This window comes from Nannospalax galili, unplaced genomic scaffold (genome assembly GCF_000622305.1).
Source record: "Nannospalax galili isolate Female #2095 unplaced genomic scaffold, S.galili_v1.0 scaffold278, whole genome shotgun sequence".
NCBI classification, from domain to species: domain Eukaryota; kingdom Metazoa; phylum Chordata; class Mammalia; order Rodentia; family Spalacidae; genus Nannospalax; species Nannospalax galili.
This window is the reverse complement of record NW_008347536.1, coordinates 15,226,267-15,251,345: the sequence shown is the minus strand read 5'-3', so window position 1 is coordinate 15,251,345 and position 25,079 is coordinate 15,226,267. Positions and strand designations below refer to the sequence as shown.

At 41.0% G+C, this 25,079-nt stretch overlaps 1 protein-coding gene across 1 annotated transcript in view; it reads left to right on the top strand.

Annotated features, from left to right (window-relative positions):
• The window catches only part of Pold3 (DNA polymerase delta 3, accessory subunit), a 42,892-nt gene that overhangs the window by 6,057 nt on the left and 11,756 nt on the right, over positions 1-25,079 (top strand). Inside the window, exons 3-9 of the mRNA XM_008844256.3 lie at positions 6,556-6,658; positions 10,493-10,532; positions 12,276-12,408; positions 17,825-18,086; positions 20,007-20,079; positions 21,026-21,191; positions 23,506-23,612. Of these exons, the coding sequence (XP_008842478.1) occupies positions 6,556-6,658; positions 10,493-10,532; positions 12,276-12,408; positions 17,825-18,086; positions 20,007-20,079; positions 21,026-21,191; positions 23,506-23,612 (884 nt within the window). The remainder of the gene's footprint in view (positions 1-6,555; positions 6,659-10,492; positions 10,533-12,275; positions 12,409-17,824; positions 18,087-20,006; positions 20,080-21,025; positions 21,192-23,505; positions 23,613-25,079) is intronic.

Sequence of the window (25,079 nt, the reverse complement as noted above, 5' to 3'; positions counted from 1 at the left end):
GGGGAGACTGGATCACAGGATTTAGTGTTACAGCTCAAGACAAGTGACTCAGCTCAGATCTCAGTGATTCAGCTCCAGCTCCAACTTTATTGGGGTAAAACTAGGACTATTTATAGTGTAGAGACAGTAGAAGAAGCCTTAGCTGATAGGTACTTTTAGGATGCCTCATTTACATAGGGCAGTGGGCTTCTATCAGGCTATCAGACAACGCCTGATTAAAAACCTGGTAGCTCCTGTGCTGGAGGGCATGTATTTGTGGGGAGCACTTTAAAAGAAGAGTCGGGGAGGATGCCAGGAAGGCACTCTGCTATGAAAGGAATCTGCAGCACATGGTTTCCGAGCTCGTCAGCTATCCGGACATGAAGAGACTTCTACTTGCATAACAGAGGACCCCAACAACATGTAAGTGCAGCCATGTCATGCAATGCCTACAGAGACCAAAAGAGGGCATCAGATTCCTCTGAAACTGGAATTATGGACAGTTAGCCACCATGTGGGTGCTAGGAACCAACCTGGTTCTTCTGGAAGAGCAGCCAGTGCTCTTAACCACTAGGCCATCTCTCCAGCCCCTTTCATATGTAGTTTTGATTTGCATATGTAGTCATCACCACTGATGATTAATGGTGTTGCCCATTTATATATCTTCTTTGGAGGAATATGCAAAAACTTTGTCAATTTTGTCATGAAGTTGCCTTTTATCTTTTTCATTTTGTGGATGTGTGTGTGTGTCAGGGGGCGGGTACATGTGAGTGCTTGTGGAGGCTGAGGCTGATGTCAGGAATCATCCTTGATTGCTCTTTCTCTTTATTCATTGTAGCAGGGTCTCTCAATCAAACACAGAGCTCACCAATATTAGTAGTCTTGCTAGTCAGCTTGCTCTGGGAATTCCTGTCTCTGCCTTCCCAGGCTGGAATTACTGGTGGACTGTCATGCCACCTGGTGTTTACATGAATTCTGGAGATCTAAACTCCCATCCTCACATTTGTGTTTTAACTGCTGAGCTATTTCCTTAGCCCACATTGTCTTTTTAATATGGAATTTTAAAAGCTTTTTATAAGCCCTGGATAAAAGCTCTGGATATAAAGCCCTGATCAAGTATATGATTTGCAAAAAAACTCCCATTCTGCAGATTGTCTTTACACTTTTTTTTCTTCTTTTTTGTGGTGGGGGTTTGAGACATGTTCTCCCTATAGCCCCACTTGGCCTAGAACTCACAATATAGCCCAGGCTGGCCTTGATCTTAACAGAGATCCCCTTGCCACTGCCTCCTGAGTGCTGGGATTAAAGGCATGTGTACCATGCTGGGCTGTCTTTGTACTTTCTTGATGGTGTCCTTTGAAACAAATGTTTTTCTTGTTGATGAAGTCCATCACTATTCTGATTAGTATGGCTTCATAGCAAATCAGCCCAAAGTTTAGTGGTGGAAATAGCCATTTTATCACACGCATGGATTCTTGTGTTCTAAATTTTGGAGAGGGCCCGATTAAAATGGCCTGTATTAGTTCTATAATGTCTGGCACCTGGGAAGTTTCAGTGACTGGAGCCCAAATGTCTAAGGGCATTTTTCTATAGATGTCTGGCAGTTGATGCTGGTCAGCAACTTCCAGCCATGGACCAGGGTCTGTCTGTAGAGTGGGGCTTCCTTGCAGCATGTGGTATCTTTGGGTAGTCAGATTTCTTACAAAGTAGGGCTCTAGAAGCTGCTCTAGCACACAACAGAAGCCACTCATCTCTGACTAGACTCATACTCTGGCAGTGAATCAAAAGACTTCCTAGATTCAGGCAAAGAGAGGTCTCAGTGGGAAGTGGAGAAGAGCTTTTGGGATGGGAGGTGCTGTGTCAGCATGTTTAGAAAGTAAAGTATATGCACCATTCATTATATCCTCAGTGCTGGGTAAATAATAGATGCCAGTAAATATTTATTTAATAAATAATAATTACTCTGATAGGTTTTCACAAACATCTCTCTTGCATAATAAATATTTTTTAAATTTATTTCATGTGTGTGTGTGTGTGTGTGTGTGTGTGTGCATGAATGTGCCATGGAATGTGTGTGGAGGTCACAGGACAACCTCTAGGAGTCTGTTCTCTCCTTCCACTGTAAGGGTTCCTGGAATCAGTTTGTCAGGCTTTGTCCTAGTTTGTTTCTCCATTGCTGTGACAAAACACTCTGACCAATACCAACTTGGGGAGGAAAGGGTTTAAATCTCCCAGGTCACAGTTCATCAGGGAGCCCAAGGTAGGAACTCAGGACAGGAACCTGGAGGCAGGAGCTGGAGCACAGGCCATGGAGGAATGCTGCTTACTGGCTTGCTCTCCTGGCCCCTGCTCAGCCTGCTTTCTTAATGCAACACAGGCCTACCTTCCCAGGGGTGGCACCACCCACAGTGGGCTGGGCCCTCCCATATCACTCAACAATCAAGAATGCCCCGTGGACATGGCCATAGGCCAGTCCAGTGATGGCAAATCCCCAATTAAGGCTCCTTCAACCCAGGTGTGTCAAGTTGACACTAAAGCGATCCAGCACAATTGACCCCTTGTCAACTTGACACACAAACACATCACTATTAAACCATAACCTTTCCAATTCTTGTCCCCAAGATATGATATTAATAGCACAACATAAGACAGTATATCCTTAAAAGCCCCACAGTCCTTAAGAAATCCAAACACTGAAAAATCCATAGTCTCTTTTAAAAGTCTCTTAACTGGGTGGGCTTCTGTAAAATCCAAAACAAGTACTGTCTTATTTCAAAGGGAAGACTTGGGCACACCTAAGCAAAACCAAAGTCCAGTAAAGTAGCTCAAGGCTGGACATCTGGGATTCACTCATGATCTTCTGGACTCCAAAGGTTTCTGGCAGCTCCACTTCTCTGACTCTGCCATCCACAGCACACATAGCTCATCTCGCAGACCCAGGCCAACTCCATTCCAAACCTACTGCGGTCCTTGGTGGTCGTCCCATGGTCCTGGCATCTCCAAAGAGCTGGGGTCTCCACCGAAACTGAGGCTACACCTTTACCAATGGCCCCTTCTTGCTTCTCTGGGTGCAAAGCCTCAGATTCTCTCCATGACCCCTTCAGTCCTGGGTCTTCACTGCAACTGAAGCTGCACTTTCACCTATGGCCTTTCCTGGCCTCTCTTAGTGCCAAGCCACAGCTCTCTGTGACCCCTTCACACTTTTAACACGAGAACCATGCAGGAGACTCTTACACATTACCAAGCCCTGCTTCTAGCTAGAGATGGAGGTTCAGGTCCCCTCTGTCTGCTGACCCTGAGGAAATACCTCCCAGAAGATTTCACCACAGTGATGCTGGTCTCTTGTTACTTACAGCTGATCTTGCAGCCCCAGCTAATCAGCATCAATTGTCCCAGCAAAGCAAAAGCCTTACTTCAGATTCTGGTCTCTTAATCACAGCTGATTCTTCAGCTCCAGTCAACCAGAACCCACAGATTCTCAATTCAAAATATCACACAAACAGCCCTGATAGTCTCTGCTTCCCTTTGAAGTTTCACAAGCCAGACCTCTGTCATCTACAGCTCTTTCAAGCAGAACTGTTCCAAGCTCCACAGCAACAAACTCTAAGTACTCAATGGCTTTTCCAGCCCAAAGTTCCAAATGCTTCCACAATCCTCCTTAAAACACCAAGGTCAGGTCTGTCACAGCAATACCCCACGCTTGGTACCAACTTCTGTCCTAGTTTGTTTCTCCATTGTTGTGACAAAACACTCTGACCAATACCAACTTGGGGAGGAAAAGGTTTATTCGGCTTACCTTTACTCACTGAATCATCTTGCCAGTCGCATCTCTCCTATAATTTTTATAACAATCCAATGTGCTGAATATTTTCAGCTTCTTAACAGATGGGAAAACAGAAACTTAGATACTCTTGCACCTTTTTCTTTTTGTTGAGATAGGGTCTCGTGTATCCCAGGCTGAAGATGACCTTGAACTTCTGATCCTCATTCCTCTATCTCCCCACTGCTGGGATAGAGGTGTACTCCACCAGGCCCAGCTTTTGTGGAGCTGGGGGACCAACCCAGGGCTTCATGCATGCTGAACAAATGCTTTGTGAGTATTTAGAAAGCAGGGATGCCCTGGTCATGTTAGAGAAGGCTTCCTGTGGGAGGTGGTAACTGAGCTGCTGTCTTGATGAGGAATTAGGTAGATGAGAGCTGAGAGAGGAACAGGAGCAACTGCAGAGTATCTTATAATGCTGGAAATGGTATGAGTCCAGGGGAATGGTGAAGGATACAGAGATACAAGGCCCAGAACAAGAAGGGTCTTACATGTCATTGCTAGGGTTTCCATGTTGGTCCTTTAGGGATGGAGAGCTACTGAAAGCTATAGAGCAAGGAGTAATCTCCAGCAAGAAGAACTAGCTGCTTTTTCAACATCAGGAATGACTTAATAGGTATCTTAAATGTAACGTGTTCCAGATATTCCCCAGCATCTACTGTTCCTTCTTTCCTCTATGTCAGTGAATGACAGTTTCATTCTTTGAGTTGCTTCATCTAGTCAGCCTTGACATATCTCTTCTCATACTCCATAATCAGTCCTGTTGTTTCTCCCTTTATAATATACCCAGCATGTATCTGCTAGTTACTATTCCGCTGCTACTGCCCTAATCTAAGCTACCATCCTCTCTCAACTGGATGACTACAGTAGTCTCCCTCCCACTCTGTTTGACCACTTCTTCCCTCCTACATGTTTGTGGCACAGAGGCAGGGATCTTTCTAAAAGTGAGATCACATTACTTTCTCATGGCTCCCTGAGAGCCCTTATGGTGGCCACAAAGCACTATAAATAAGTCTGGCGCCTGCCCGCCTGCTTCTCTCCTTCCTTCCTCTGCTCAAGCATACAGGCCTCCTTTTTCTTCCTTGGGTCTTGTTGACTTCTTGCTTTGGAGCCTTTGTGTTTGCTGTACTGTTGCTTGGAATGTTCTTTCCCAAGGTATTCATACCAGTGGCTCCTCTCTTCCCTGAGAACTCTGCTCATGGACTTTCCCTAATCACCGTAAGGAAAATTGCAGAACTTCTCTGCCCTCTTTTCCGTACTTGATTTTTTTTTTCTGCATAGATCTACTCTATCTGAGACTACATATTTACATCTTTGTTTACTATGTGTCTCTTTCCTGACATTTAAGCTCTAAATGGTAGGAACTTTGCTTCGTTCACTGCTCTATCTCCAAGGCATAGAATGCAAGTGACCACTTAGTAAAGTTTTGTTTTTTAATCTATTGTTTTTGGACTGACTTACATTTTAAAACTTCTCTGTGGCAGCATCATGGATAATGAAAGTGAGAAGAGAGTACTAAATGACACTTGGGATTGAAATAGGCCAGTCAAGAGATTTAGAGAGCATGAAGTCAAGACGTACGTGGGAGGGAGAGCTGATGAGTCTTGGCAACTCACTGGATAGGGAGAAGTAAAGGGTAATGACTCCCAGATTTCTGGCTTAGGTGGTTGGAGCAACTGATGAAGCCATGGGGATGAATAAAACAGACCAAGGAGAATACTCTGGGTAACCAGCCACATGCCATGTCCCAGGAAACCTCTCAGAACCAGGCAAACTGTGGTAACTGGTCACACAAACACGTAGAGTAGAAGATGGCAGCTAAGGAAAGGAGGGTGCAGGATGTCTGCACAGGAGGAGGGCTAGGTAGCAGGAGGCTTCATGGGCATGGCTTTATAGAATCTAAGAGGGGCTTTTGGAGAGGAGAGTGGTCAACAGTGAGGTTGACTTCTCTTTGAAATTTTAAGCTTCTGTCTGTCTTTGACAGAAGTGTGGCATGTTAGAGAAGCTTGATATATATATCTCTTGAAATAAAGACACAAATTATATGTTGCTTTTTATTGTTGTTGTACTCTGCATTATTGAGGGGAGTCAACTAATATTTGTTGATGGTAAGGGTAAAAATGAGTAACGATTTTACTAAAAGCTTTTTGTGTGTGACTTTCAGGTTAATGAATGTTTAGGATGCTGGGTAGTATAAGTAAGCCATTATTTTCTGGAGTTATAAAACAATTGATTCTAGGTGATTAAGTAATATGTACATAATAGCTTGTAATGTTTTTGAGTAATGAACTCTTAGAATCTAAAGTAAACCCCAAATTGTCATCCACCACCCCACTTCCCAAAAACACATGTACACTTGCTGATACATTGAAGGTAGAGACTTGTAGATAACTGTCAATTCTAGGTGACAAGAACTGTTGACGTAGTACAGCGCTCCTGTTTTGCATTTCAAGATATTTGAAGCCTAGAGAAATTTATTCTGAATCCCGTAACTAGATAATGACTGAGCTTATTCTTAATTCAGTATTGTGTCAGCTACTTATCATTGCCATTGTTTTAATGCAGAGTCTGTCCCTCTTGGTGTATTACTAGATTGAGCTCAGTTACTTTCTGGGCCACTGAGTCCACTCAAACAAGTTGACTCCAGTCAATTGATGGCCTATGAAATTTCATGTATCTCTCTTCTGAATCTTGAATTAAGAATTGATGATGTAAGAATGCATACTAATGAATTGCTTTTGTCTTGTTGGGAACAGGATGCTGTATGATTATGTTGAAAGGAAACGGAAGGAAAATTCAGGAGCCCAGCTGCATGTCACCTATTTGGTGTCTGGCAGTCTTTTGCAGAATGGACATTCCGTAAGTTTTCAGAATCTAACAATGAGCTTAAATGTGAGCACTGTCATGGCGCACACAGGAGAAAGAAACCAGATTATTAGGGAAGCTTTAAAACACTACTTGAAGAGAGTGTTTTGGAATTTAAATCTAAAATTCAGAAAAGTTTAGGTGCTCTCCTGGCTGTGATGAAGAGACTAGCTTTAATATGCAGTTATCTAAGAAATAAGGCATTAGAGCATTGTCTTCCTTAAGCCTCTTTTTCTTCTTGACTGTAAATTGGGGATAATGGTAATTTTGGTGGTTGTTGTTTCTGTTGTTTTTTTGACAGGCTACAGGGTCTCATGTAGCCCCAGCTGGCCTAGAATTCAGTAATGTAGACCAGGCTGGCCTTGATCTTACAGAGAGCTGCCTGCCTCTGCCTCCCTAGGGCTGGGATTAAAGGCCTGTGCCACCATGCCTAGCATGTCAGTGGTAATTTTTATCCTGTTCAGATTTCAAGCCACAAACCAGAATGTTTTAAAAAGGAGAAAAAAAAAAAAACCCTGACTTTATTTTAAAGTTGAGCACTCATTTTGGTATGCCACTTAGAGTGACTAGCCAGTAGGGGATATGCTTGAAGCTGAGCTGCTGATGCAATGTGGAGGTGTGGGCTGGGAGCATGTTTATGTTCCTACATCTTTTTCTACATAGTCTCCCTGGCATCTGTTTATCCATCAGCATAGCTTACTGTTGGGTTTTCATCCTCTCAACAACAAAGCCTTCTCAGGTCTGCTGACTTCTCTGAGTGGCTTGCATATCCTTTTTAGGGATGGGCACAGGTTTTACTGTTCCTGTGCCTTGACCAGCACCAGCAGCTCTGCTGTCTTTTTCATATCCTGCACCAGCCTGAGCCCTGGGAGCTCTCGTACATCCCCTACTCTGCTTCATTTCAGATGTCTGGCATGCCTTCTCTGTTCCCAACTTTCTTAGACCTATCTAAAGATTTTTAAAATATTTTATTATTTTTATTTTATGTGTACAAGTGTATTGCTTGCATGTATGTGAGTGCACCTGTGTCGTGCAATGCAACGGAGGTCATAAAAGGGCTTCAGATTCCCCTGGAACTGGAGTTAAGGACTTGTAGCTGCCATGTGGGTGCTGGGAATCGAACCCGGGTCCTCTGCAAGAGCAGTCGGTGCTCTTAACCCCTGAGCCATCTTTCCAGCCCCTGAAGATCATTTGTTTTACTACCATCAATCCCATGGCACTTGGCCCAAGGATCAGGGCCCCTTCTCAGAGATCATTAGAATGTTTTTTTTTCTTCCCTTTTGACTTTCTTTCAAAATTTTAGGTTACAACTGAAATATGACTTTTTAAAAATTGTTATCTTTATTTTATTTGTGTGTGTATTTTGCCTTCGTGTATGGAAGTACACCAATGCATACATTGCCTGCAGAGGCCAGAAGAGGGCGCCAGATCCCCTTGATGATTGTTAGTTGCCATATGGGTGCTGGGAACCAAACCCAGGTCCCCTGCAAGAGCAGCCAGTGCTCTTAACGGATGAGCCATCTCTTCAGCCCCTGGATTTATTTTTGAACAAGAATCCCAAGATGTGAGATTTAAAATTGTAAAAATATGAAACTGATCTCATCCCTATATTCTCTAACCAGAATTTTCTTTCCTGTTGGCAAGCTGTTTGGCAGGTCACATGATATGGCATCTGATGTCATTAGATATCCACAAGAAATTTGAGCAGACTCAGTTCATTTACTCTCAGATAAACGTGCCACTGGAGTTCTCTCCCTGTATTGTTTTCAGGGGTGACTGCCATTTTTTTCTGTTTCTAGTGGGTGTCTGTTTGTTTGTTTGTTTGTTTGTTTGTTTAGAGAAGGTCTCAGCCTGACAACTCAGACTCACCCTGAATTTTCTGTGCTTCCAAGAATGGCTCCCAAGTGCTGGGATTAGAGTTACCATCCCTGGCCTGTCTTTCCTCTACTTACATCATTATCTTCAAGTTAATCATTATCAAACTTTTACCTTGGAGTCATTGTATTCCTTTAAAATAATAGGTTAAGAGTATCTCTAATCTGGGGCTGGAGAGATGGCTTAGTGGTTAAAAGTACTGACTGCTTTTGCAGAGGAACTGGGTTTGATTCCCAGCACCCATATGGCCGCTTTGAACTGTCCTTAACTCCAGTTCTAGGGGAATCCGAAGCCTTCTGACCTCTGGGGCATCGCACGACATGGGTGTGCACACACACATGCCAGCAATATACTCATACATATAAAATAAAAAAAATTTTTAAAAAAGTATCCCTTATCTGAAATGCTTAGGACCAGAAGTATTTTAGATTTTTTTTCCCCAATTTTAGAATATCTACACATACATATGTCTAGGGAATGACAACCAGGTGTTTGGTACATGCCTATAATTCCATCATTTGGGATGCTGAGGCAGGAGAGCTAAAATTTTGAGGCTATGGCCAGGTGTGGTGGTGGCACATGCCTTTAATCCAAGCACTCAGGAGGCAGAGAGGCAGGTGAATCTCCGTGAGATTAAGACCAGCCTGGTCTACATAGGGAGTTCCAGGCCAGCTGGAGCTACAGGGAGACCCTGTCTCAAAAGCAAAATACTGAAACTAAAAAAAAAAAAATTTTGAGGCCAGCGTGAGGTACATAGCAAGATCCTCTCTCAAAAAAAGGCAGAAACTGTTGAAGGCCTTGCCATCTGTCAGGCCTGTGGTTTCCGATGTTGAACTCCCTGAGACAGTCACCTTGACAGGGGTCTGCTGGATCAGAGCTCCATTTCATTGTGCGTTGTTTCATTTCTACCGTTGTTGCTGTGCATTTTCCATATCCGAGGCAGAGCAGCACTTAGCTGCACTCAACTGCCTGGCTCTCCAGATTTTTTTCCTTAGGTATGAATTACTGTTAAGGTTCTTACTACAAATCTACACAGTTCATGAATGGTTAGTTCCTAATGCATTTTTTTCTCATAAGCCCTGTAATTTTTAGTGTGCAGTTTTGCTCAATGACATTTTTTGGAATGCTTTTGTGTATATGTGTTTGTGAGCATGTAGGCATTGTGCAGGTGCATATATGTGTGTATTTGTGTTTGTGTATATGCATGCATGTGTACATGTAAGTATGGAGGCCAGAGGTCAACCTTGGGTGTCATTCCTCAGGAGCTGTCCCCCTTGTTTTTTGGTCTCTCACTGGGACCTGAGGCTCATTGATTTGCCTAGACTGGCTAACAAGTAAGCTCCAGGAATTTTCCTACATCCACTTCCCCGGTGCTGGGATGTAAAAATGTGTGCCCATGCCCGGCGTTTTACAGTGGTGCTGGAAATTGAGCTAGGGCCTCATGCTTTTGTGGCCAGCACTTTACTGACTGAGTTATCTCCGCAGATCTGTCTAATTAAGAGAAAAATACAGAAACATAGATGTTTTTATGTACATTTCAATCTTTCATCCATTTAACATTTATGCTGGTATGATATTTGATGGACAGATCTAATTTTTATCTAGTCTCATAAATAATGTAGTAATTATCTTTAAATCAATAAAAATCTTCCTCACACTGATTTGAGATGCAGTTTTATTTCATTATAATATTGATGCTTTCATGAATTCCCAAGGGTACAGCTACTTAAGACTGTGGTTCATGACCCCTAGTCTCTTAATTACCTAATTTTTTGAGAAATGTAAAATATGCAAATTGAAAATAAGTTCGACTGTTTTGAACCATAACATATTTTAAGGGTACCCAGTGCTTTCCTAATTTCATACCTAAGCACAGTTGAATTACTGTCAAGGAAACTTCAAAATGACAAGTTTCTCCTACCTTGCTGTTAATGAAGTATTACTTCCTTGCAGTGCCACAAGGTTGCAGTAGTGAGGGAAGATGAACTGGAAGGTAGGTGTTCCAGCAGTTGGGTATCTGAAATGTTAAAACCTACCTATATCTGCCTAACTTCTCTATTTTGGGGGGTGGGGGGACCTTTTTCAGACAGGGTCTCCCTATAGCCCCAGCTGGCCTGGAACTCACTATGTAGACCAGGGTGGCCTTGAACTCACAGAGATCCTCCTGCCTCTGCCTCCCAAGTGCTGAAACTAAAGGTGTGTGCCACCACACCCAGCCTAACTTCTCATTTTTAAGGGCAGTAACTGCTGACATTTATAAAGTACTTTTATCACAGGATTTCAAGCCTCCTGACAGATATTCAAAAACTTTCATGAATTCTGTGTGGCACAGGTACTTAGACTTTGGTTCACGACCCCTCCTAGGGGTTGTAAAACCAAATCTGGGGCTTTCGAAAATTTGACAGCAGTAAAAGATTACTGAATGCATAACAACCAAAAAATTAATTCAAAATGCAAGGTTTTTGTGGCAGTGTTCACCTGCATGGCATCGTGCAGCTGCACTGCAGTCTTTGCTCTCAGCATGCAATGTGCTCTTGGCATTCACATGTCGTCCTGTCATGCACACCAGTGAACACTGCCAATACAGCTCAGCTTAGACCTGACTATGTTGTTAGTTAATATCTTTACTGTATTACAAAGTTTTATGCTCTTATAGAAGCATAGTGACTTAAATATAGAAAACAAACAATGTTTCCTACCATCATTCTATAGCATGGTAGTTTCAAATTGTGTCTTTTTTGGATTGTATTATGTTAGAATATTTGGTTCTAAAAATGGCTGAGGTGCTACTTGAGTTTCATAAAAAAATCATTCATTGATTTTTGGCTTGGATTAGGATAGAATTTCCAACAGTTTCTGAACTGGCTTAACATACTTCTTCTATTTTGTGCTGTATATTTCTGCAAAGCAGTGGCATTGTCAGCATTGATGGTGGGAAAGTCAAAATATCAGTTAAGTCTAAAAAACGTGAAAGATGGTCTGCCCTCTGCGGTATCAAATAATCAGCCAAGATTAATTTCTTTGTGTAAAAATAAATTAGCACATCCATATCATTAGTATGCAATTTGCTTTCATCTTTACTAAATTTCTTTATGCTTTATTATTACTGGGTATTTGATTTGTCTATCTATTGTGTACGCAGGGTTGTGTAAAAGTTTCTTGGACAAAAAGGGGTCATGAGTGGAAAATGTTAAAAGTCCTGGCTACATGTAGTGGTTATTATGTACCAAGCTCTGTGCTAGGCACTGGGACATGGAACAAGTTAGGCACAGGGCCTTCCCTTGTGGATCTCAAAATTTGTTCCTGTGATGGTCTTTTGGTTTTGCTCTGCAGACTTATCTCATTAGTAATAATTTTCTTATATAGTTATTTTCTCTAAACTGAAATTGGAGTACATAAGTCTTCAAGGGTAGAGGTTACTTTTGTTAACTATATATGCTGGTGTAAGGTTCTTCTCTGGCTACAAAAAATCATCAGTCATTAATTAATATTTGCTGGGTGTCCACTGGATGAATGATACACTCACAGGTGCTGTTCTTAGAAGTGACTCACCACCCTAATGCCCCCATTGCAGGCAGAGTTGATGTTGTACTGTTTATGTGGCTGCTTAGCCTTTTAGAGTATTTGAACCACCACAAGATTGTAAATGGTTTTAATGCAGAAGGGTTTTTTGTTAAAGTTCCCACATGCTATGAAGTTTATGTATTAACAGACTGCTTTTCCTGTTGACTTGTAGCAGTGAAGTCCAAGCTAGCTGTGACTGCCAGCATCCATGTGTACAGCATCCAGAAAGCTATGCTAAAGGACAGTGGGCCTCTGTTCAATACCGACTATGACATCCTTAAAAGCAACTTGCAGAACTGTAGCAAGTAAGCTTCTTAATGTTCTCGTGGGCTTCTTTACGAATTGATTTTGTAAGATGTTTACACAGTGGCTGCCTCTTAAGAGTGAATGCCAAGTCTAGTAAAACCCCATTTATCTTGTAGCAAGACACATGCCTAGTTTTATTAGTACATCATAAGGTGAAAAATAGCAGCCACAACCCATATTGAAAATCCCACTGGACTCCCCATAAATCTGTTTCTCATATATTTACCCTGTCATCACCACCAGAATGTTTGTTGTGCCCCTTCACAACTCCCTTACCCCAATCTCTGCTTGTCTAAATCTTACCCATCCTTTAGGAGCTGGTTCAAATGTCCTTCAAAAAACGCGTCATAAATTTGATAACCCCCTTTCTTCCATCCAAAAGCAATGTTGCCTGGAGGCTCCATAGCCAAGATCAGTTCTTATAAGTCCTCTTGTGTTCTCTACAGCCCTGGATGGTGATGGACTGTAATGTGTGTGCATTTTAGAAATTGATGATCATAGATTTTAGTTGTATTTTGCCACTAATAGTCCATTGGTTTTGGACAAATTACTTAATACTCTCTAGCTTTGGTTTCTTCATCTTTAAATCAGTTGTGATAATTGTGAGATAGTACTAAGGGCTCAAGTCAGTTCTCCAAACATATACTTGCATATCTACCACTTCAACACATACTAAAAAGATAACTTGAATTCGTTTAGCAAATGTCTGATGTGAACCACTGACCTGCTACATACTAAAAGTGGTGGCCTGTAGGAGATAGTTGCAGTACAGTGCTGTCTGTCATAAGTGGAACAGTGTAAGAAGGGGGCATTTATCCCCAACTTCTGGATGCCAAGACAGAGGCAGCTTCCTAAACTTAGGACATCTAGTTTGAGACCCAGAGGCCCAGTAGGAATTGCCAGGTACAGAAGTGAGAGAGCTGGAGCTGAGAGAAGTGTGGCACCTGTATAATCATCATTGTGTGTGGCTGGAACATAGGGAGAGGGCTTGGAACGGAGAAGACTGGAGTCAGATGGTTCTAAGAGGACTAGCACACAGTTTAGACTTAATTCTGAGAACAATCAATTCTCAGTAAATATTTTTAAGCAGATGAAATTAGACCTTTCACTTCAGGAAAATGGCAAGGTGTGCTATCATACACATGTAATCCTAGCACATGGGTGGCAGAGGCAGGAAGATCAGAGGTTCAAACAGTCCTTGGCTGTTTGAGACCCTGTGTATGGCCACAGTGTCGAAAGCAGAATAGAGGGAATAATCAGGAGACATGGTCTCGAGACAGGAGAAATGCTGCTGTGGTCCACGGTGCAGGTCGCAGTTGCCTAAAGTAGAGTGATGGTGCTAGATGGAAGGGTCCGAGAACTGAAAAGTCATAACCATTGAATCCTCGGTGTGTGGTAATAGTTGTAGACAGGGTGGGCCGGGGACTCTGGTGTGCTAAGGAGAATTCCATGTTTCTGGATGGGCAACTGAGTACTAAGAAGGGGAATCATAAGAGAAAGAGGGTGTTTTAGAGAAGAGAGAAAAATGATGGATTGGGTTTTGGACATCTCAAGTAAAGGATGTTCCCTCTGATAGATTGATAGATGAGTCTAGAGGTAAAAAGAATGATTCTAGATTTGGAAAATAGGTACGTGCCTGGGCCAGAGAAGCAGATAAAATTGTGAAAAGAGTATATAGAATAAATAAAGCTCTGGGACACAGTTACTAACTGTATGACCTGGGACAAATTATTTAACTTTGTGATTCAGCTTCCTTATCAGAAAATGGAACTAATAATAGTACAGCCTCGCATTTAGTAGGAGATTTAGTGAATTAAAATATATAGAGCTCTTTCAACAGCATTTGGCATATAGGAAGCACTATTTGATGGTACTTTTTTAGGAGATGGACAAAAAAAGATCAGTCCAAGGGGACATATCCAGAGAAAAGGAAAATTATGAAAATATGGGATTCCAAAAGCTGAGGAGAGAGTTTCAAGAAAGAGGGACTGGTGGACAATGCCAAATGCTGCTGAGAAGCAAGTCAGAAGGGAATGGAAAGGGTCCATTGGGTCTAATGATGGCTTGCTTATTAATTAATTAATTAATTAATTAATTTTTGTCCTTTTTTTGAGGCAGGGTCTCCCTGTAGCCCCAGCTGTCCTGGAACTCACTATGTAGACCAGGCTGGCCTTGAACTCAGAGATCCACCTGCCTCTTCCTCCCAAGTGCTGGGATTAAAGGCATGCACCACCACACCCAGCTTTTTTTTTTTTTTAATTTATTATTTTAGTTTTATGTGTGTGAGTGTGTTGCCTGCATGTATGTAGGTGCACCTGTGTCATGCAGTGCCTTTGGAGGTCAGAAGAGGGCATCAGATTCTCCTGGAACTGGAGTTATGAACAGTTGTTAGCCTCCCTGCCATGTGGGTACTGGGAATTGAACCAGGATCCTCTGCAGGAGCAGCCAGTGTTCTTAACCACTGAGCCATCTCTCTAGCCCCTAGTAATGGCTTTTGAGTGTTTCAGTGCAGTAGCCAGATGGGTCCAGTTGAGTAAGTAGGATGTGAAGAAATAAGACAGCTAATGTGGACAACTCCATGTCCAGTTTTAGAGCTGAGGGGATGTACTTCAATGGTAGAGTACTTGCTTAGCATTCATAAGGTCCTGGGTTCAGTCCCCAGCATTGCAAAACAACAGATGTAGTGATATGCTTATAAGTCACAGCATTGGTGATGCTAAGGCAGGAGGATCACTGTGAGTTCGAGGTCAACTTGCTACATAGTGAGGACCGGACCAGCCAGATCACAGAGCAAGACCCTATCTCCAAAAAGAAAAAAAAAGAATTCATAAAATACAGTTGAGAATGACTTAAGTAGTATTGTTAAGAAAGAGATAGAGAGGAACTATTTGAAGATAATAGAGAGGATGGGATAATTGTTAGAGAGATCCTTGGAGAAATAAATAGAAAATTGCCAGCCAGAGTTTAAGTTCCCTGTGAATAGGAACCCTGTTTGTTAGCTGCTTCTCAGAAATGGTGCCTGGTACAGAGTAAACAGTCAGTAAATAATTGCTGAATTAATAATAGACATTAGTTCTTTTTAGTCTTCTTAGTTCAAAACTTTGAATATAGTAAGCACTCAAATGTTTATTAGATTAAATATATAGCCAGAGGATAGTAATTTACAAGTCTAGTGTCTTTTAAGGAAGGATTTCAAGAAAACATTAGCACTGCTAATTTTATGTAAAATATTTTTTTGGTTTAAAAAATGTGTATTAAAATCTTGTGGCATGTCAGACGGTTGACCCATTATATGTAGATGGCAGATAAGACCAGTTGTACGATGTCTAGGAAGTAAGCAAACAGGAAAAAAAATGGCTCAAAATTTTAAAGAAAAAAATTGCCTTGACTTAAAAATAACTAGGACATATGAAAATGTGGTAATAGGAATTTCTTTACTGAAACTCTATCAATACTTTAAGATATTCATGGTAGAAATGTGAAGAAATGTAGTGGTATATACCTTTAATCCCAGCACTTGGGTGGAGGCAGGAAGATCAGGAGTTCAAGGTATCCTCAGTTACTTTAGGGAGTTTGGAGCCAGCCTGGGCTACATGAGATCTCAAGTCCTGGTTTCTTTTCCTTTTGCTGGTGTAAAATACCCTGGGATTCAAACCCAGGTCTTCTGCAAGAACAGCCAGTGCTCTTAACTGCTGAGCCATCTCTCCAGTCCTATTTTCTCCTTTTTTTGTAGTCGAGTATTCCTGTACAGGGAATGGTGCCACCCACAGTGGTTGGGTCTTCCACCTCAGTTAATTAAATCAAGACACCCTTAGAGGCATGCCCAGAGGCCCATCTCCCTGTGATTCTAGATCTCCAAGTTGACAGTTGAGATTAACCATTTCACCCTGTCTGGGAAAGACAAAACAAAAAAATCACAGAAAGGAAAGATAGAAATGAGAAGAAAGAAAAGTGAAGAATTTCTCTCCAATAAAGAAGTTTGTATTTAGTCCTGAGAATTATGGGCCACATGAGCTCTGACTCATGACTTTGTGTTTTAAGGAGTGCTGTGACAGGAAGAAAGGTGAAATTTCAGGATTGAGCAGAGATTCTTGTTAGGAATGTTCCAGCCTAACTTGGTCCCTTTCTTGTTGCAAGTTGCTGTCCTGACCCTGAGGTATGGAATGCAGATCAAATAAAGAAAGAGTTGTCTCAGGGCCAACTTTAGATTCTGACAATGAAATATAACAGTGCCCTTTCCCTTGTACATGGGAGCACTGCAAGGCCAGACAGAACCAGTGGGTAAAAGTAAATGATTTCTGTCTGTTCCTAGCTCTGATCAGCCAAAGCTGTGGGTTAATATAAGGAGTTCTGAGTGATCCATAATAAGTCAGAAGAAGATTTTTGTTGCTCTGGGGTTGCTTAGTCCAAAGTTCTTTCTGAAATGGAATGCTGTGTCAGGAACCATTTTCTTTTGCCAGTTAGTTTAGTCAGTCTTGACATTTGACCTGTGATCTCTGATAAGCTCTATGTCCAGGTAGTTTCTCAGTTTCCCTCATATCCCATTCCATGTTGAGATGATGCACTAAAGAAGGAAGAGAAGGCAGAAGCCCCCTTGAGTCAGTCATTCCTCAGTGGGTCTTCATAGACCCTTGCTGTGTACTGGGTCTAATGCCCAGTGCCTGGAACAAAGAATGACTAAGACCCCCACCTGCCCCAGTAAGCAAAACACTTCGGGCAGTAAGATCTCCTTTATTAGGAAAGGTTGTAGGATTCTGCCTCGTGTTTGAGATGGCTGAATAGTTGCTTATTCACATTGTGGAACATCACATTGCAAATGCATGTGAAGCAGGCACATCGATGAGAGGAGAGTAAGAGGTGAATATTCTCTTTACTGTGCCACGAAAGCTGTCACTGAGCCTTTGGCACAAGTTCCTGGTGTTGTAAGTTTGTATTGTTAGAAATGAAGAGCAAATGGGTGTCAAGGAGCACAAGTTGTAGCAACCAGTGGCTCTGGTCTCTGCTTCTTCCATGCTTTAAAGTCTGACCTACTCTGGCCAGGAGAATTGCCAAGAAACTGGTTAATACTTTAAAGCTTTTAGTGTGGAGTGAATCAATATTTACCACTCTTGTAGTTCTATAAAAGGAATGTCTGTAAATAAGAGACAACCATTTGGCTTCCTAAGGGCAGTGATTACTTAATTTTTTATTATTGTTCGCTGGTTGTATTCTTACTCTTTGGACTTGAAGGTTTTTTTGTTTCTTTTTTGTTTTGTCTTTCTTGTACAAAAATTTTGTACAAAAATTTTCTAAGCTCCATTCTAGTTCTTAAATTCCCCAATTTTATATTAATGTGAGAAGATACTGTATCAAAGACAAAAGAGCTTGAAAATAAGGTTTGACACTGACATCATTTATGTGCCGTTCTGCCCTTAGGTTCAGTGCCATACAGTGTGCGGCTGCAGTCCCAAGAGCTCCTGCAGAATCCTTGTCTTCCAGAAAGTTTGACCAGTCAGATCTTCCGGCATCAAGTGAGACACAAGCCAGTGAGCTGACTACCAATGGCCATGGTCCACCTGCCTCCAAACAGGTTTCCCAGCAGCCCAAAGGAATTATGGGCATGTTGGTTTCTAAGGCTGCTACTAAACCCCAAGAAACCAACAAAGAAACCAAACCAGAGGCCAAAGAAATAACAAATGTAAGTCTTTTATTTATTTGTTTGAACCATATATATTTATTTATTTACAAGGTCTTGCAATATAGTCCAGGCTGGCTTCAAACTCAAGACCCTCTTCCCTCTCTGCCTCCTCAGTGCTGGGGTTAGAGGCATGAGCCACCATGCCTGGCCCAGTTTAAAGCCTTTTAATTCCTAGTATTCCCTTCAGAAATAGTCCTTTTTTGACCACTTCTCATCACGCTTTGGATCTTTGGATTCTGTACATGGGATCATTGTGACAGCCATTGAAACAATGCATCTGAAAATCCCCCTAAAAAGTGTGAAGTTCAAGGATCCATGTATTAGCACTGTGGTAGTTTGAGAACATCTTATACCTGAGTTTTGCCATATGTGTCTCCCTGGTGTGTTTATTCTTACTCTGTTTATGCTTTTTTTTCTTGCCTCATTTGTCATTCACTTTTCTTTTTATTGTTCAGTAATCTAAACTAATTTAAGGGCATTAAGAAAAATACCTCTGACTTTTATGGTGCATACCTGTAATCCCAGTACCCAGGAGACTGAGGCAGGAGGATTGTGAGTTCTAGGCCAGCCCGGGCTTCATGATAAGACTATGTCTCGAAAAGAAAAATACAAAGATACTGCTTTAAAAATCCAGAGAAGTACAATTATTATTGTTACTACTAATTTTTACATCATTGTCATTTTCAAGTTTCTGCTTTGGGAAAGAAGAGGGAAAGAGGAAAGCACAGACATTTATTAAATTCCTACTGTGCACCAATAATAGATATTTCTTTAAACCCTCTTAACAATTCTGTTTGAATCTTGCCATTTTTATTTTGTATGTGGTAAAATTGCTGCCCAGATTTGTTATGTAATTTGCCTGTAGGTCATATGGCTATTTAAATGGTAGGACTAAGATTCAGATCTACTGATAATTAAAAATACCGTATTTTACCCCCTTCCCCATTGTTTGCCATACTACCTCTGATTTAATTCTATTAAGCCAGATAGGGTGGTTTTTTTTTTTAACTTTTTAAAAAATTTTTATTTATTATTTTTATTTTATGTGTATACATGTATTGCCTGCATATAGGTAAGTGCACCCGTGTTGTACAATGCCCATGGCGGTCAGAAGAAGCTGTTAGATCCCCTGGGACTGGGATTACGGACAGTTGTTAGCTGCCGTGTGGGTGCTGGGAGTCAAACCCAGGTCTTCTGCAAGAACAAAGCAGCGTTCTTAACCACTGAGCCATCTCTCCAGCCCCTAAGCCAGATAGTTTTAAGTGTGTTCAAGAGAAACTTAGATATATTCATAGATAATTTGTAGAACTGTTAGAAACACAGTTTGGGAATTAAGGTCAGATACTATTTTGGGTTACTGTTCTAGGTTCTTATTTAGTATCTGCACATATGGATCATTAGAGTTAGTACTATCAGAGCAGAAGCTTTTAATGTATTTTATTTATTATTTTTATTTTATGTATATGTGAGCGCACCCATGTCATGCAATGCCACAGAGGTCAGAAGAGAGCTTTGGATTCCCCTGGAACTGGAGTTAAGGACAGTTCATAGCTGCCATGTGGATGCTGGGAATCGAACCCGGGTCCTCCACAAGAGCAGTCAGTGCTCTTAACCGCTGAGCCATCTCTCCAGCCCACATAAGCTTTTTAAAATAATTTTTTTGATATATTTATGTTTATTTTATGTGTTATGAATGTTATGATTGCGTGTGTGTTAAATGCACCTGTGTGATACAGTTCCCGTGGAGCACAGAAGAGGGTGTCGGATTCCCTGGAACTGTAGTAATGGATGGTTGTTAGCTCCCTTGTGAGTGCTGGAATTCTAACCTGTGTCTTCTGCAAGAGCAGTCAGTGCTCTTAACCACTGAGCCACATGTCCAGCTTCTCTCATTTAGTCCATGTGTGTTTTCTATGCTTTCAGGCATCTTCGGCAGGGGGCAAAGCACCAGGAAAAGCTAACACGATGAGCAATTTTTTTGGAAAAGCTGCAATGAGTAAGCATGTTCTTAATTCCTTTAACTAGCAAATGAAAGTTAATGTAGTAACACATATTAGATCTGCAGGCCGTTTGTCTAGTTTTTACCCATCCAGACAGTCCTGCTTCCTAGCATAAATTCACAGTGTATTTAACCAATGCATTGATGAAGGTAACCTTCCAGCCCAATGGACTTTCTGGGTTAGCTGGGTACACTTAAGATCTCTTGGAGGGTAGCTTAAGCTATTTCTTCTTTTACTTCTTCCATTAGAAACCTTTTGCCTTAAATTATTTTTTAAGATTACTCAAAGTATCAAATTAAATCTCAAGTGAATATAGGTAGTAATGGCCATTTAAAGAAATTATATTTTTGAGGAAGCCAAGATCTCTTTCATTGAAAAAAAGAAAAAGAAAGAATTGTCTCTTGTGGAAAGGATCAATAGTCCCATATCTGTGTGCTTCGTGTCCCAAGCACATAGTCCTGAGGGTATGTGGCAGGGTACTGAGAACCACAGAACTGAGAATGCAGGCCAGTGGCCAGCAGAGAGAACTGACTCCTCTGATCTCCACATGCATGTGGTAGCATATGCCCACTCACCCACACACTAACTAACTAACTAACTACCTAACTAATTAACTAACTAACTAACTAACTAACTAACTAAATATTTAATTTGAAAAATAAATCTTGAATATTTTTAAGTCTTGCTTTTGCCCTCATTTAGGGCTGATTGCTGAGTGCTTAATGGGTGGGACACAGAAATGAAATGTTATAGCTGGGCTAGTCATTTGAAAAGAGAAATGTTTTCTGAATTGACCATGAGCTCTTTCAGGGCAGGGACTGTTTTCTATCCTTGTATCCCTTGCTCCTAACGTTTTCCCTGGCACATGGTGGACTGTCAAAAGAATGATGGATTAATATTGCATGATGGGGTTATATATCGTCTGCTATACTTTATTTGTAGATAAACTTAAAGTAAATTTGGATTCAGAACAGCCAGTAAAAGAAGAAAAATTAGTGGAGCAACCTCCAGTGTCTGTCACTGAACCAAAGCTGGCAGCTCCCACAGGTCTGAAGAAATCCAGCAAAAAGGCAGAGCCTGTTAAGACGCAGCAGAAGGAAAAAAAAGGGTAGGAAAATTTTGTCCCCTGGGGGAGGGGGAGTGTCTCCTGGGGGTGAGAAGGTCTCTTTGGACTTACTTAGAGCAGGCAGTTCCCAGTTCATACTAAATCCACTTAATGCCTTAGCGATAGAACTGTACACCTAAAATGAAGAGAGCAGCTCTGTGGTTTATCTAATGAAGTAGGATCAGCCAGTTTGGGTGATTTAGGACCCAAAGCTGTATTTTGTCCCCATTGATGTAAATTGTTCATCTTCCCTACCCCCTTACTTCAGTTTAAATGTGTGCACATCATGTAAGTGTGCTTGTGTGTTTTTGTGTGTGTATATGTGTGTGTGTGTGTGTGTGTTTGTGTTTCATGTCACATTACCCAATGAGAAGTTACTGTTTCCACTCCAGTTTAAGAGAAAAAGTTCTTTGTTTTCTTTTTATATCAACGAGTTTATTTTTCAAGTGGTAAAATGTAATTAGAAAAGAAAATAAAAGCACACAAGCTGTTAAAAATGGATCCAGGAGTTTGAGACACTACCTCATAGTTGGTAGGACTTGGTCTGTTGAAAGAAATTCTAAGGACACTGTCAGCACTGATAGGCCCACAGAGAACTGACTTTTGTGGTAAGGTTGGAGCAGCTTTAGTAGGAAACATCAGTAAAATGGCGACAATTCAGAGGGTTATGGCCCTGTCCAGTGGGCCTCACCTCCTGGGAACATATGATATAGGTGGATTAAATGTCTTCAACCATGATTATGACACTCACTGTTGGAGGTTGTTGCCAGGAGTACTCAATATTTCACTACTAAATAGGAAGTTAAATGTAGGCTTTTAGTAGATGTCCTTCACTGATTGAGAATGGTCGTTTCTTGTCCAAGTTTGCTGAGAGGTTTTTATGAATTGATCTTGATTTTTAATATGCTTTTTTCTGTCTTTACTGATGTACTTGTGTGGTGAATTATACTGAATAAAATTAAAATGTTAAGCCAACCTTGCATTCTTGGGATTAATTCCCCTTGGTCTTGTTACCCATTTTACATATTGCTGGGTTGGACTAATTAATGTTACACTAAGATTTTTTTTTTGTTTCTATGTTATTTAAATATATGATAAAATTCATCACTGAATCTGGGCCTGGGTTTTCTTTATAGGAAGGTATTATGAATTTAGCTGCTTTAAATAATGTTATTCAAAATTTTTAGTTCTTAGATTTGTTTGAATAAGTTGTGCTTTTAAAGGAATTTATTTCATCTAAGTGGTTGAACTTATTAAAGTTGTTCAGAATACGGCCTTGTTCTTTGAGTATTTGTAGAATCTATACTTATAACTACAGAATCTTGAATTATTTAATTCCTGATTAGAAGTACATGTTTTCTCGCTCTCATAAAAGGCTTATTTTACTGTTTTTTTCTCCTTGGAATAACACCTTCAGCTTTGTTAGTTTCCGTCCTTTTCCATCATATTGCTTTCTGCTCTCATTTTTGTTTATTTTACTCTTTTCCCAGCTAAAGTAGAAAGAAAAGTTGATGTTCAAAATTAAATAAGACACAGGGTGCTCAATGACATAGTTTACATGTATTTGTTTCTAACACACAATAAGCCCTTAATAAATTATTGATTGATTGAGTGAATACTATAACGGAGAAACCAGACAGAGAAGCTATGTAATGTCAAGACAGAGTCTAGGTTTTTATTACATCATTAGAATTACTTTGTGGTCTTGTCTGTGCCTTTGCTCATATTGTTCTTTCACTTTAACATATTTGTTTTCCCTCTCTACCTGTTGAACATCTACTTAGCTTTAAAAAATTTTAAGTTAACAGTCGTATCCATTACATTTTATCATGTTTTATGCTAGTGCTGCTGGCAGAAATTACTGGTTTTTTGAGGCACGTTTTCACTCTGTGGCCCAGGCTGGCCTCAGACTCAGAATCCTCTTGCTTCTCTATCTCCCGAGTGCTGGAATGACAGGTGTGTACCAACACATCTGGGTGACCAGCACTTCTGGAGAACAGTATTTTCTTCCTGGTCTTTTCATATTGTTCTTTAGCTGCTTGTTGAATGAGTGAAAGACCAGTAGGGAAAATAAGTCATTGAGAAGATTCTAGATGATCTGGTCTATAGTGAACTAGAGATATCTTTTATTCTGGTCACCCTGTAAAGTGATATAGTTGTGGTTAACTAGTAGCATGTATCTCAGAAGAATCAGTCCTTTGTCTACTTTGTTTTCTACCCTGTAGAATTAAGACTATGAGTTATAAAACAAGAGGCATCGAAACAAATACTTAGATTGTTCTATATAACATGCTTAATTTATTCCCTGATGCAACAGGGGGAAGCGAGTAGAGTTATCTGATGATGAAGCAAAGGAAACAGAAAACATGAAGAAGAAGAGGAGAAGAATCAAACTTCCTGAGTCTGACAGCAGTGAAGATGAAGGTGGGCATTGCTGTAAACTTTTGCTGGGGGGATTGGTTCTTCTACTAAGCTCAAGGATCTAAAAATGGAGCTGCTTATGGATTCCAGTGAGAGCAGTCATCCTAGCATCAAGACCAATAGTACCCATTGCTGTCTGAAATCTGCTTTAGTCTTCTGGTCAGAATCCTGATCATTTGGTAACGTGAAAATAATCAGCACAGAGAAAGGAGGAATACTATTATGCATGCTGTTGGTGACTTTTTTTTTTTTTTAGAGCTAGTGTTTCTTTGGCTACCTTCATGTGATTATTTTAAGAACGATGCCTTTGTAGGCACGCCACCTGGGTAAAGCCGTGACAAGATGGGAAGAACCTGTAGCATCACTGTTGAAAGCGAGTGCCACTGTTGACCCTTCTAGGTTTAGACTGTGGATGATATTGTAAGATAAGCAAAGAGACTGAGCACAGGAGTCTGGACAGGAGCGTTAATGTGCTCTTACAAAGAATATCAAGTATTTTTAATGAAGATCTCATCCCAAACCATGAAAAGTATATAGAAAGAGGCTAAAGAGAAAGGTATTGGGTTGAATTATTGTATCCTGGAAAGATGCTATGAGAACTGAGGTTGAAAAGCTTGAGCTGTTATAATTTTCCAAGAATTAAAGCATAGTGTATCTAACCATTTTAAGTTATGGGACAAGATCTGGTCCAAAGGAGTTCAGCATCATATAAAAGTACATAGACAATGTAAATAAACTGATGAGAGATCGAAGAAGAATACTGAATGACAGAAAGGAACCAGCTGAGTTGTCAAAGGACAAAACTGAAAAAGCAAGAGTATGGGCTGGAGAGATGACTCACTGGTTAAGAACACCTGCTGTTTGTTCTGGTTTGTTTCTTCATTGCTGTGACAAAATACTCTGACCACTACCAGCTTGGGGAGGAAAGGGTTTATTTAGCTTACATATCCCAGCTCATAGTTCATCCGGGAGCCCAAGGTAGGAACTCAGGGCAGGAACCCGGAGGCAGGAGGTGAAGCATAGGCCATGGAGGAATGCTGCATGCTGGCTTGCTTCCCTGGGCCCTGCTCAGCCTGCTTTCCTATTTAACACAGGCCCACCTGCCCAGGGGTGGCACCACCCACAATGTGCTGGGCCCTCCCACATCACACAACAATCAAGAAGATGCCTCACAGACATGGCCACAGGCCAGTCCAATGAAGGCAATTCCCCAGTTGAGGCTCCCTCAACCCAGGTGTGTCAAGTTGACACTAAAGCTATCCAGCACACTGTTCTTTCAGAGGACCCAGATTCGAATCCCAGCACCCACATGACAGCTAACAGCCATCTGAAACTCCATTTCCAGGGAATCTGACACCCTTTTCTTGCCTCCACAGTCATTGCACAACATAGGTACACTTAGTATACATGCAGGCAATACACTTATACACATAAAATACAAATAAATAAATAATTTTTTTTTTTAATGCA